The following is a 13317-nucleotide window of genomic DNA, read 5'->3' as shown; positions in this document are numbered from 1 at the left end:
GTGGCTTCCGCCCTCCCACCTCGCATTGAGCTGCCTATTTCCCGTAACTTGCTAGATCCCACCCTTGATCCTTGAGCCACTACAGGAAGTTCCACTTGCTCTTGGTCCAGGGCGAGACTTAGGTCCTCACCGGCTGGTGCCAAGTTCCGGGACACGGAGCAGCAGGCTCAAGCCCTGCGATTACCTGCGGCCAGAGCACGCAGGGATCCTGTCACTCACTGAAAGTGAAGACCTGGCTGCTTTCCTGTTGTCAGTGTCAGTTTCCCCTCCGTCATGTCGGGGTGCAGTTCCTTGCGACTCACATGGCCTCGTTTGCAGAGCACTTGATGGACTGCAAGTCAGTCTTTCAGACCTCACTCTTGTGTGTTGACAGCAGCCCTGCGAGGTGGGCAGAACAAGAACAGTCATCCACATTTTACAGAAGAAAAGGGTAAAATTAGCCAAAATCACCTCCCACCGCAAGAAGAAATAAAGGAGAACATTGAAACGTTGGTCAAAACAGTGATTTGTCACTTTGAAAGCCCACCTCCGGGGTTTGCATGGGAGTCCAACCGAGGTCAGCAGAGCTGTCCGTGTTCACCCCCCACCTGTGCGGCTTCCTGCCCTCCAGGGAGCCCGGGCAGCCCCGGCGCATCTTCACGGCAGTGTTTGGGAACCCGGGTCAAGTTAAACCTGCCTTCCTCGTTGTAGCCAAGGACAGCCCACTGGGGCAGCCTAAGGTGCCAGCGCAGCGCGGGGCCCGGGGCGGGGAGGAAACCAGCTCTCCCCACTTGAGCATTTCATTATCTTTGTGATCTGGCCGTGTGCCGGGCACAGTGGAGTTCTCCCGCGGAGTCCACTGTTTGCTTTCTCGGTGACGATGCGGGGCCCACCGCAGGGCGTCAGGTACCCCCCTCAGCGCCCGGTTTGTTGCAGTGCGTGCGGTTACCTCCGCCCCAGGGCAAGCGAGCACGGTGACTGCGAGTCCTTGCTCCGTCCACACAGTTGTTTCCAAAAGCAGTGAATTTAGGCCCCATGAAGTTCCTCCTCTTACAGATCCGCCCGGCAGGGAGAGAACCTGCACGAGAGACGGGGTCCCAGAGGCGGAGACATCGAGGGCCCTCAGGAAATGACACCGATTTTGCTTCTCTCTTCCAGGATTGCATCAGCTTGGGGTCTGGGGAGCCAAACAGAAGCTCCTACCACTCGTTCGTCCTCTACCACAATAACAGTCCCCGCTGGGGAGAGATCGTCAAACTGCCCATCCCCATCGACCGCTTCCGCGGCTCCCACCTGCGCTTCGAGTTCAGACACTGTTCCAGTGAGTGAGACATCCCCACACTCCTTAGGGGATATGAATATCACTCTTCCCACCCCGGGACAGACTTGAGAGGGTTCTTATTGGGGCAAGAAAACGAGGAGTTGTGAAGAAATGGCCATTCAGAGATGGGATGTCATCAGATGCTGTTCTCTGGACAATGATTTTAAACCAGGGGGTTGGCCCTAGGTGGTTTGGTTCAGTGGATAGAACATCGGCCTCTGGACTGAAGGGTCCCAGGTTCGATTCCAGTCAGGGCACATGCCCAGGTTGCAGGCTCGATCCCCAGTAGGGGACGTGCAGGAGGCGGCCTAGCAGTGATTCTCTTTCATCATTGATGTTTCTCTCTCTCCCTCTCCCTTCCTCTTTGCAGTCAGTGAAACAACAGAAACCCAGGGTTGGGTATTGTTTGCTCCTGGTGTCTGACCTGGACGCTGGGTGGTTGCTAGTGTCGCTCCCTGTGGGTGTTCCCTGTGTATCAGCTGCTTCCTAGAAAGCCTCAGGCTAACCAAGACCCGCATTTTGTCTCTCTGGGTCTAGATAGCCTGGGCCCTGGGATATCAGTGGACAACAGCCAGTGCATTTCTTACCGCTCCTGCAGTCAGGTTGATAGTAAGTGAAAGTGAGGGACAAAGAAGTAAAGAGCTAGGTGGTAAGCACAGGGGGTGTGAAATTTAAACGCAAATTGGGGGCTAAAACAACTAACGCTTGGCTGTGGTTACAGCGAAGGACAAAGGGGAAAAGAAGCTCTTCGGCTTTGCCTTCTCGCCCCTGATGCGGGATGACGGGACCACGCTCTCCGATGACATCCACGAGCTCTACGTGTACAAGGTGTGGCTCAGGGGTTGAGCATCGACCCATGAACCAGGACGTCACAGTTTGAGTCCCGGGCAGGGTACATGCCCGGGTTGCGGGCTTGATGCCCAGTTGGGGGAGGCGGGGGCATGCAGGAAGCAGCCGATCAATGTTTCTCTCTCATCATTGATGTTTCTATCTCTCTCTCCTTCTCTGAGATCAATAAAAATATATATATATTTAAAAGGCATGTCAGCCATGCTGGAGAGTTTCTGGACAGAGCACAAACATCAACCAGAAATCCCTGGGACCTGACCTGTACACGTGGCGCGGTCAGGAAGGACTCTGTGTTCTCTGCTTCTGCCCGCAGTGTGATGAGAACAGCACGTTTAACAACCATGCCCTGTACCTGGGCCTGCCCTGCTGCAAAGAGGACTACAACGGCTGCCCTAACATCCCCTCCAGCCTCATCTTCCAGCGCAGCACCAAAGAGTCTTTCTTCATCTCCACGCAGCTCTCCTCCACCAAGCTCACCCAGAACGGTAGGTGACGGCGCCGCAGGGGTGCCCTCCCCACCCTCAGGTGCTGATACATGTTAAGGGAGACGGGAATTACTGCTGTCCTACCGCAGTGAGGGGATCCTTGTCATCGAAGCTGAAGGAATCACTGGCAGTAGCAGCCTCTGGGGTTTCCCTTGTGTTTGGCAGCTCCAGAGCGCACACCCAGAGTTCACAGATGTGTCTGGCCTTGATCTCAGCACTGAAGAGGCTGTGGCCACGCTCACAGCTGTTTCTGTTCCCTAGGTCTCCCTAGCCCCCCACCGCTATCCATGTCTGGGAGAGTGGGTGTTGCTTGTCCTTGGCTCAGCCAGGGCTCACCACCTGCTGGCTTGCTTTCTAGTGGACCTCCTTGCTCTGCTGAAGTGGAAGGCCTTTCCAGACAGGATCATGGACATCCTGGGGCGGCTGCGGCACGTCAGCGGAGAGGAGATCGTTAAGGTCTGGCTTCCCCTTAGGTCCCATGCCCCGTGCTGCCTGCACTCCTGTAGGCCTCCTTTCCCTTCCTTGGGGTCTTTCTCATTTCCTTACTTTGTAACCCTCTCACCACCCAGCCTGATGTCTTTCCGCTGTCTGAAACAAGTATACAAGACGAGTGTGGATGGGAGAGTTGGAAGGGGCCGACCTCAGCGAACGCACCTCAATCAGATTGAGGACGTTTTTAGCAAAGGCCAACTTAGGAGTACTCTAATTAAGTTAATAACAATGTGCCTACCTATATAGTTTAAGTTTAAAAAAATTGGCTCTCAAAAGAAATTTCAATCGTTGTACTGTTGATATTTGGCTCCGTTGACTACTGAGTTTGCCAACCACTGGTCTGGATTCTAGAAGAGCTAAATCTGCCCCGTCTCTCCCTTAGCGTCCATGGCAGGGAAACTCCTTACTCTCTGCCTCCACCGCTTGCCCCAAGTTCCTTTGCGACATTCCCGTCTGATGGCCGAGCAGGCGGCAGCGGCACCGCCATCCCCAGCTGTCTCTCTGGGCTCCTCCACGCTGCGCAGAGTGTTGGCCCCCCTGGTTCTAGCTCAGGAAACCCCCAGGCACTTCCGCTGGCGAAAGCGCCACAGGTGGATTCCCCACAGTGGACTGAACTGCACTGAGGAAAGTGGGGGTGCTTTTGGTGATGAGCAAGAACAACAGAATGTCGGACAGAGACGGAATCTCAGGAGGCTGCCTGTCCACATGAGCATTCTTGGCTCTGTCGTCACAAGTATCAGACAGCGACGCGCTGTCTCTACTTCCCTTCACAGCTCCGTTGACTCCATAACACACAACACGGCATCTGCAAATCAGGAACAGTGTGCCCCTCTGTGCACTTCTGCGAAGTCGTGGATGAGCTCTGTTTTAATTCTACGATCAGGGTATCGTACATTTTAGAAAGATCTCTTAACAAATAAGCTCATCCTAGTTTTTGAAATTTAAGATAAATTCATCCTCAGGGCATTTCTCCTTCTGAACATGTTCACAATATCATCGAGTGAACAGACAGTAGGAGAGCCTGTGATCTTTTAAGCTGGTTGTGCTCCTCACAGGAGAACATTCTACCAGCAGGTGTGGTCTCGGCACCAGTCATTTGTCTCAGGCCAGCCAGAGAGAGTGTGGGGAGAACACACTAGCGTTTCACTCTTTATTGGAAGATTTCACACCTCACAAAAGTAGACAGAATAGTATAAAGAGCCCTGTGTGTACTCGACACCCGCGCCAGCCCATGGCAGACCCTGCCCATCCAGTCCCTAGCCACACCTCCCACCTTACATCCTTTTGAAGTAAATTGCAAGCATGGTATTATCCCATTGCGTTCTGACCAGCAGAACGTTAGTGTTGACCTTTAAAGACCACTGGCATCCCGAAGTGTGTCCTCTCCCCCTTGGTGTCTGCATCTCAGAAAGGTGTGTGCCCTAAACACAAGCAGCAGCAAGAGGCCGTGCTTCCGGGCCCTTCCCCCAGTGACGGGCCTCGCAGGCTGCATTCTCCTCTCTGGGCCACTACCTTCTAGATCAGAACATGGCTTCCGTAGGGAGGGTGTCCCCTGCCACATCCTCACCCCAATGTCCTGTGTGGAGTTAGGCCCGTAGAGAGCAGGGGACGGCTGAGCTTCTGAGGTCCCAGGAAAGTGAGCTCTTTTTCTCAAAATGAATTTGCATTAGAATCACCTAGATTGTCTTGTTCTAAGATTGCTCTCCTCTGTGGATGTCCTAGGCTTTTAGGTACTTGCTCTTTCCTTACAAGTTTAGCACTTTGCCAACAGGAAGCGCCTCTCTGTTCCTCTGGGCTGTCAGCACATACCCAAGTCCACCTCGTGAACCCGTTAGCCTATTTGGAAGTGGTGGTTTGAGACCTTAGGTCTTTGACATTGTTTATTGGGAGGTAAGTGCATTGGTGCCTGGAACAGGCCCCGGGACCTGAGCCCTGACGTCTGTGCCCTTGCAGTTTCTGCAGGACATCTTAGACACACTCTTTGTGATTTTGGATGACAACACAGAGAAGTACGGCCTGTTGGTGTTCCAGTCTCTGGTGAGTCTCATCCTTCCAGGCTTTTCCTTCTTCCTGCCACATGTTTTTGAAAGGAGGGAAGTAAGTTATTAGAGTGCGTCAGCACAAGGTTCGGATGTTCCCAGTACAAAAGGGACTGAGGAGAATCACCCAAGACCAACCAACCGACCAGGCAGATCCCTGCGAGATCAATTGGGCAGAATGCAGCATGGTCAGGTCCAGGCCTCAACTTTGTGGTTCCGATACTCGGTCTCATCACAGCTGCAGAGTTGCCAGGCCCCGAAATAGTGGCCTGCACCACCCAAAGGCCCAGAGACCACACGCACGTGGCTGTAAGCCCCAGGACAAGCAGAGATGCACTTGTGCTGGTCCTCCCTCTGTGAAGTCGTTTGGGAGCCGAGAGTTGCAGGAGGCTGCATAGTGAGAATGGACAGTGATTAGGCCAGGGGTGGGCAAACTTTTTGACTCGAGGGCCACAATGGGTTCTTAAACTGGACCGGAGGGCCGGAACAAAAGCATGGATGGCGTGTTTGTGTGAACTAATACAAATTCAAAGTAAACATATTACATAAAAGGGTACGGTCTTTTTTTTTAGTTTTATTCATTTCAAATGGGCCGGATCCGGCCCGTGGGCCGTAGTTTGCCCACGGCTGGATTAGGCTGTTTCGTGCACTTTGCTTAACATGTCCAGTCCCACGGGAGGCTGTATATTCAAGGAGAACCAGATACTCCAAGTCTACCCGATAGACGAGGGCAGAGGCAGAATGGCACTGGCATAGTTGCCCCTTCGCCTTTTCTTTGTCCTCGCTGCCCAGCCCCATTTCTGAAGGGTACAGCCTTTCTTGGCTAATTTGGCTCTGAGGACAATCCTTGCTCCCTCTTTTCCCAAGTGTCTGAGATGCATTAGTATTTATGCACCTGCACGAGTATTGTTTTGCCTTCCCCTGGGTCGTGTTGTGTACCCAGCATTGTTAGGAAGAGGCTCAAAGCAACACTGGCAGACCGTGGAGCCAGGTCTGGATTGGGAGTCCAGGAGAGGCAAGAACAGGGCAGACAGACAGCAGTTCAGGCTCAGGATGGAAAGCACACGGTCGCCGCCCACTGGGAGCACTAGATAAAACACTGACGGTTTGCCATTCCTTGAAGAAGAAAGTTCTTTTTAGTGCTGGGGATAGGGCTGAGGCCTCCAGTGAACCCGGGTATCTCCGCCAGGTGTTCATCATCAACCTGCTCAGAGACATCAAGTATTTCCACTTCCGGCCTGTCATGGACACGTACATCCAGAAGCACTTCGCTGGAGCCTTGGCATACAAGTAAGTTCCGTCTGCATCCTTATCAGGGCTTGAGTTTGAAGAGAAAGAGGCTTAAAAGAAGGTCACCTGACCTTTTCACCTTCATTGAAGAGCCACCACGCTGCTTTCCATGGTGGCTGCACCACTATCCATTCCCACCAGCGGTGCACAAGGGTTCCGGTGTCCACATCCGTGGCAACACTTGTTACTTTCTGTCTGTTTGGTTTTCTTTTTTCTTCCTTTCTTTATTTTTTTATTTATTGTATTTGGGATTTTTTTTTATAGGAGCCTTTCTAAAGGTTGTGAGGTGGAATCGCACTGTGGTTTTTATTTGAATGTTTCTAACAATTAGTGATGTGAGCATCTCTCAACATGCTTATTGACCATTTGGAGAAAAGGCTGTTCGAGTCCTTTTCCCATTTTTGAATCAGGTGGTTTGGTTTTTGTTGTTGAGCTGTGGGAGTTCTTTATATATTGTGGCTATTAACCCCTGTGGGTATGTAATTTGCAGAGATTTCTCCCATTGCCTTTCACTCTGTTGCTTGTGTCCATTGATGCACAGTTTTCAATTTTGATGTAAACCAGTTTACCTATTTTTTATTTTGTGTCCTGTGCTTTTGATGTTAGACCCAAGAAATCATTACTGAGTCTAATGTAATTTAGCTTTACCCCTATGTTTTTGTCTAAGAGTTTTAAAGTTTTAGCTCTTACGTGTAGGTCTTTGATCCATTTTGAGTTAATTTTTGTTTATTGTTTAATATAAGAGTTTGACTTCATCCTTTTGCATGTAGATACCCAGTTTTTCTAATATAGTTTGTTGAAAAGACTGTTCTTTCCCCCATTAAGTAGTCTTGGCTCCCTTGTTAAAAATAATTTGGCCATATACATGCAAGGGTGTATTTCTGAGCCACTCTATTGCTGTAGGTGTCTGTCTTTATGCCAGTACCACACTGGTTTGATCACTATAACTTTGTACTATGTTTTAAAATCAGGAAGTGGTAGTTTTCTACATTTTTTCTTTTTCAAGATTGTTTTGGCTATTTGGGGTTCCCTGAGATTCCATAGGAAATTTTTTCTCTATTTCTGAAAAAAAAAAAAAAAAGCTACGGTGGGTTTTCAGCTGACATTTTAAACCATAGTTTCTTCATAGGTGTCAAAGCTGCCAAAAATATGTCTTGCTTTTTCTATGGAAGGAATTAGCACAATTTTGCAAAAATATAAGTAAAACCCAAGGATAGTGAGGCTGTGGAGTCGCTGGAACTCTGACACTTTATGTCACTTTGGAGAGCAGGCACTGTGCGTTTTACACGTGTCACCTCATTAGTATTCCCAATAACTTCAAGATGTACGGTTGTTTTCTCCATATTTTAAATGAGAGAATGCAGCACAGAGGATCATATAAGTTGCCCCAGGATACCGAGTTAGAAGCTGATAGGCTCTGTGTGAGCCCTGCTGTCTCACCAGGGCCTACACGCTTGACCTCTGTGCTCTGTTGCCATGTAACCGTGCAGGCCTTCTGACCCTGTAATCCTGTTTCACTCGACTGACCTGGTTCCTGAGGAAATAAAGTAGAGGGGATGAAGGCTGAGTGAGGAGGGGCACACGGGACTCTGCATCTTTATTCAGAGTCTACTATTCACTAGTCACGGTTGTATGTTGTAGAGAAACAGCAGTTTTAGACAAAACAATACAGACAGTCCAAGACTTTGGGAAAACTTTCTCGTAATCAAAGAAGAAATGTGTGTCAGGGAGAGTGATAGGAGTGATTGTAATTGCTGCTTGAAATGTGGCCGCTCTTGTGGACTGGGAGTGTTGTCCGGTCTCAGACAATCCGAGCATCTCCCGGCGGCAGTGGGCCTATCGCTCCGTCTAGCTCAGCAGCAGGTGTTATTTCCTGTGTGGCTGATTCGGGGCTGAAAACATTTCAGGCTGCATTGCGTGTGGATTAAAGTGGCTTCCTGGGACTGCTCTCTCCCCCAGGGAGCTCATCCGCTGTTTGAAGTGGTACATGGACTGCTCGGCAGAACTGATTCGGCAGGACCACATCCAGGAAGCCATGCGGGTAACTACTGGCTGACTTCGAGAAAAGTAAAAAAAAGAAAGAAAGAAAGAAAAGAAATGCTTGTCTCCAAGTTGGAATTGTCCATCACCTGATTTTAGTGTAGAATTCACTGTTCCTTTGCCCTTCGTTCCCTGCTGTGTTCGTTCCCGACCATCTTTAGCACCTTCCCATCCCTCTGTGCCCACACCTCCAGGCCTTGGAGTACCTCTTCAAGTTCATCGTGCAGTCCAGGATCCTGTACTCGAGAGCCACGTGTGGGATGGAAGAGGAGCAGTTCCGGTCCAGCATCCAAGAACTTTTCCACTCCATCCGCTTTGTTCTCAGTCTGGACAGCAGAAACTCAGAGACGCTCCTGTTCACTCAGGTCTGTGGCTGCAGGGGAGCGTTGATGCGGATTCTTGTCTGTCTGAGTTGGTGATTTCTTTGTCCTCCGGCTTCCAGGCTCCTGTGTGTTGGGTAAGGGGTGGTTTACAAGAAAGTACCTACTCGAACGGAAAGCTGCTTTTACTTCAAAACCAGCTGTGGCCCAGCTGCCACACATAAAGCATCCCAGTGGCGTACGGCAGAGGAGCACAGCTGTGTTCTCAGGCGTCCTCTTCAGTTATTTGTTGTTGTTAATCCTCACCCAGGGTTATTTTTCCCACTGCTTTTCAGAGAGTGTGGAAGGGAGGCGGGGGGAGAGACGGAGAGAGAGAGAGAGGTGAGAAGACACATCGGTTGGTCGCCTGAGCATAGACTGCAGCATGCAGACCTGTGTCCCAGTGCCATAAACTCCCACTCACTCCAGGCCAGTGTCTACTGCCTGATGAGTCAGCCAAGGGAAACAGCCTCCCCCCACCTGCCCCTTAGGCGGCGTGCCCTCTCGCCTCCTGTCTCTAGGCGATGTTCCGTTTCCCTTTGTACGTCTTGGGTTAATGGTGTAAGAGGACTGAGAAGTGGGAAGCCTCCTTCATGCTACCTGCATGTAGAAGAGAGAAGAATGAGAACCAGTGTTTATTGAAAGCCTACTGTGTACCAAGCCTCCTACTAGAAACAAACTCCATACACCTAGTTTTTTCCTCAGACCCATGTCAGGAGGTAAGTAATAGCATCGTCCCCGTTTTACAGATGAGAAAACTGAGGATTAGGCAGTAACTCACCCAAGGTTCTGTGGCAGGTAAGTGGTAAAGCTGGGATTTGAACTCACGTCTGTCTAATTCCAAAAACCATTGTCTGTCTCCTACACTACTCTGCCTCCCAGAGGCTCTGGAATTATTATCAGATTGTCCTCAAGGGGCCACCTCATGGGTCTTCCAGAGCTGAGATTCTAGAAGAGAAGTCTCCAAGAACACACACTCCCCAGGCCAGCTACAGCTGGGTCACTGAACTCGATGCCAACATCGTCAAAAGTCCTCAAGAGTTCATGAATAAGTCCGTGCATTCTTCATCCTTTAGATTTACACTTGAGACCGCCAGGCATCACATATGGAGGAAATAAAGTCTTTGTATTAGTGCTTTCAAATAAATGTCTCTGTCCTGGGGAAATGGTCCCGCTCTCAGCTGGCTGCGGGCTGCAGGGCTCTGAGCAGAGCTCGGTGAGCGCTGCGTGCAGGTGCTCGGCCCTTTCCGCCGCCCTCTCCTTGAGAGGCTCTTGGCTTGAGTTTGGAAGGTCAAGGGCTTGATCACAGAGACAGAAACAAACATTTGAATCCGTTTATAAGCAAAAACAACATGGATATTAAGCCATGTTGAGCTGACTTCATTTTATAGTCCCTTCTCTTGCCAGCAAATGCCCTGGCAAGTTACAAAAGCTTCAAGTGGCCTGGCCCCAGTCAGTTCTCTTGTTTTGATTTCCGTTTTGGCTCTCCCTGCTCCATGTCCCAGCTTTACCACTTACCTGCCACAGAACCTTGGGTGAGTTACTGCCTAGTTCTCAGTTTTCTCATCTGTAAAATGAGGATGATGCCATTACTTACCTCCTGGCATTGGAGTGAAAGGCCAGGGGAGAGCCCACCACAACAGGGCCCGCAGTGCCTTCTCACCCTCTCACCGCCTTGTATCTTTGTCTGAGCGTGCACGATAGAAACACACTGCCTCCGAGCTAACCACAGCCTCACTTGCTTCTGCAGGCCGCACTCCTCAATTCCTTCCCCACCATTTTTGACGAGCTGCTGCAGATGTTCACCGTGCAGGAGGTGGCCGAGTTTGTGAGAGGGACCCTGGGGAGCATGCCCAGCACGGTGCACATCGGGCAGTCCATGGACGTGGTGAAGCTGCAGTCCATCGCCAGGACTGTGGACAGCCGCCTGTTTTCTTTCTCGGGTAAGTCAAGTTGGGATGAGAGTCAGAGTCACCTTTTCAGGGTGCTAGCCACGTGGTGATCACAGGATCAGTTTTATCAGCCGTCACATAAGAAGCCAGTAGCCCTTAGATGCAGTCTTTTTGATAAACTATAATTATAATTTTTGGCAATAAAAACTTTTAAGTTCAAGAATGCAGACAAGACATAGGACTACTGCCTCACTCACAATTTATTCTTAGAGACCCACGTGGCATGGCCTGCAGAGCAACTCCAGGCCCATAAGTCTAGCCCGCTGCCAAGAATGGGCTTGCAACACCTCCAGCAGGGGGGGGGGGCACAGAGGGAAAGGAGGGGGAGCAGAGAGAAGGGTCCGGCCCAAGGGGAACAGATAAGTTGAGGAAATTAAAAGAACCTGAGGGGGCCCCTGAGGACCTTCTGTGCTTTCCCGATTCCTGGTCTCGCCAGTCAGACAGATTGCTTTTCCTCCCTGTGAAGGAGCCTCTGGGATTAGACAAAGAGATGGACAGGGAGCCCTCCACACCCCCAGACCGGTCAGGGCAGCCTAACAAACACCACCAGCAGGCCAGGCTGCTGTTCAGAACCAACCGCCAGCATCAAACCCGAATCCACGTTCAACATGAGCAACTTGCAGCGGTACCAAGTTCTCTGTGGGCAGATGTTAAGGTCAATGTGAGCCTGATCCTTGAGTAGCACGAGCATAGGAGAAACTTCTAGGGCACAGGAACAGTCGGAAATGCTAGCAGATCAATTACTGAATTTTTATCATTAGAATTTTTTATAATAAAAAATTTTAAGTTTGACTTTTGAAATATAACAGCAATAATTTCACAGCCCAGCGCTACACACATTTGCAATACTAAACGAGTGTTCTCTTGAACTTAGCTCATTAGTGGCGTCTTGCTGATGGAAAGCCGCCACCAAGAACATCTGCTTTTCTTTCAGTCTCTGTTCAGGTTAAACGCTCTCCTCACCAGCTGCCGGATTGAAGGTGTGATCAGGTTGGGGCACTGTCACTGAGGCCAGGACACTGTCACTCTTGAACTTTGTGCTGAGCAAGGTGCTTTCTCAGTGTCGGGGAGGGAGACAGCAGACTGTTCTCACTGACACACTTCACTTCTAGTATTTTTGCATGTACTTGCTCCTCCCATAATCGTGTAGAAAATTTGTTCTAAAACTTTATTGGGTTTGTTGTTGTTTTTTTTCAGTGTAAATTTTTATATTTAGAATTAGGCAGCTGGACTAGATGATCCCAGTTTTGTTGCCATCATCGTCAGGAGCCAGTGGAACATATGCCTTCTCCCCTCCATCAGCCTGATCAGGGTGCTGGCCTTGGCCACATCAGTGTCACAGAGCTTCTCCACAGCCTCTTTGATCTGGTGTTTGTTGGCCTTGACATCCGCAAGGAACACAGTGTCTTGTGTCCTCTGTCTTCTCCATGGCTGATGCGGTGGTCCGGGAATGTGATGGTGGCACCGTGGGCAGGCTTGTCTCTCCTGGGGGCGCTCTGCTGAGAGTATTTGGGGCCTTCGGAGCCTAGTGTCTTTGGCTGTTGGAAGGTGGGTGACGTGCGGGTCTTCTTTTTTGTGTGGCTGTGGACACCTTTCAGCGCTCTTTCTTTGCCTTCAAAGCCTTTGCTTTGGCTTCGGCTTTGGGAGGGAGAGGCAGGGGCTTCCTTCTTAGCTTTCGGTGCCATCTTCCTAAAAAGCGATTAGGTTTGGAGATGACAAGCCACCGCGTCTTCATTTGCATCTCACTCCCATTGAATGCCTGAGTTGTAGGTCTTCCCTGAAGCAGGGTTTCTACCAGTGCTGTCATTTAACCAGCACTCATTCTCAGAGCACATTGGTCTGATCCTCAGCAGATTCTAGTAAAAAACTACTGTTTCTGCAGCAGCTGTTGGTTGTGTCATCCTGCTTGGTTGGTGTTTTGGTCTACAAAATAGATTATGAACTTCTCTTTTAGCCAAGCATCTTTTTATTTTTTATTATTATTTTTAAATATATTTTTATTGATTTCAGAGAAGAAGGGGGGGAGAGAGAGAGAGACATCAATGATAGAATCATTGATCGGTTGCCTCCTGCACGCCCCACATTAGGGATCGAGCCTACAATCCAGGGTATGTGCCCTGACCGGGAATCAAACTGTGACCTCCTGGTTCATAGGTCGATGCTCAACCACTGAGCCACCCGGCCGGGCATCAAGCATGTTTTTTAAACATAGGATAGCTGTCAGTCCATGTCATTGGAACATATTCTAATAAGTATTTGGCAAGGCAGTCCCCAAATCTCCGTGTGTCATGTCATTTGTCTTTGGCTGGCAGAGATTTTCTTTCTGAATTTCATCTGGAACACTTAACTATGGTGACATATGAACAATCAATCCAAAATGCTATGGATCTTTGTGTTACTGATCATCTGACTGAATTGCGCTGACCAGGCGTGGTGGGACCTGCAGGGCCCAGAAACACTTTACACTGTGTTATCACCACGCTGTGAGTAAATGCAGAGGAGGCCATTAAC

At 50.0% G+C, this 13317-nt stretch overlaps 1 protein-coding gene across 13 annotated transcripts in view; it reads left to right on the top strand.

The window, feature by feature from the left end:
• The window catches only part of DOCK3 (dedicator of cytokinesis 3), a 182516-nt gene that overhangs the window by 121850 nt on the left and 47349 nt on the right, over nt 1-13317 (top strand). For all 13 annotated transcript variants that reach the window (XM_036333427.1, XM_036333432.1, XM_036333429.1 and 10 more), the window contains 9 exons: nt 1138-1300; nt 2022-2128; nt 2463-2634; nt 2993-3090; nt 5080-5163; nt 6355-6455; nt 8415-8496; nt 8690-8860; nt 10605-10797. In XM_036333427.1, coding sequence (XP_036189320.1) covers nt 1138-1300; nt 2022-2128; nt 2463-2634; nt 2993-3090; nt 5080-5163; nt 6355-6455; nt 8415-8496; nt 8690-8860; nt 10605-10797 — 1171 coding nt within the window. The remainder of the gene's footprint in view (nt 1-1137; nt 1301-2021; nt 2129-2462; nt 2635-2992; nt 3091-5079; nt 5164-6354; nt 6456-8414; nt 8497-8689; nt 8861-10604; nt 10798-13317) is intronic.

The sequence above is a fragment of the Myotis myotis genome, unplaced genomic scaffold (assembly GCF_014108235.1).
Source record: "Myotis myotis isolate mMyoMyo1 unplaced genomic scaffold, mMyoMyo1.p scaffold_m19_p_13, whole genome shotgun sequence".
NCBI classification, from domain to species: Eukaryota; Metazoa; Chordata; class Mammalia; order Chiroptera; family Vespertilionidae; genus Myotis; species Myotis myotis.
Note: the sequence above shows the minus strand (reverse complement) of the source record. Positions and strands in the feature narration are given on the sequence as shown.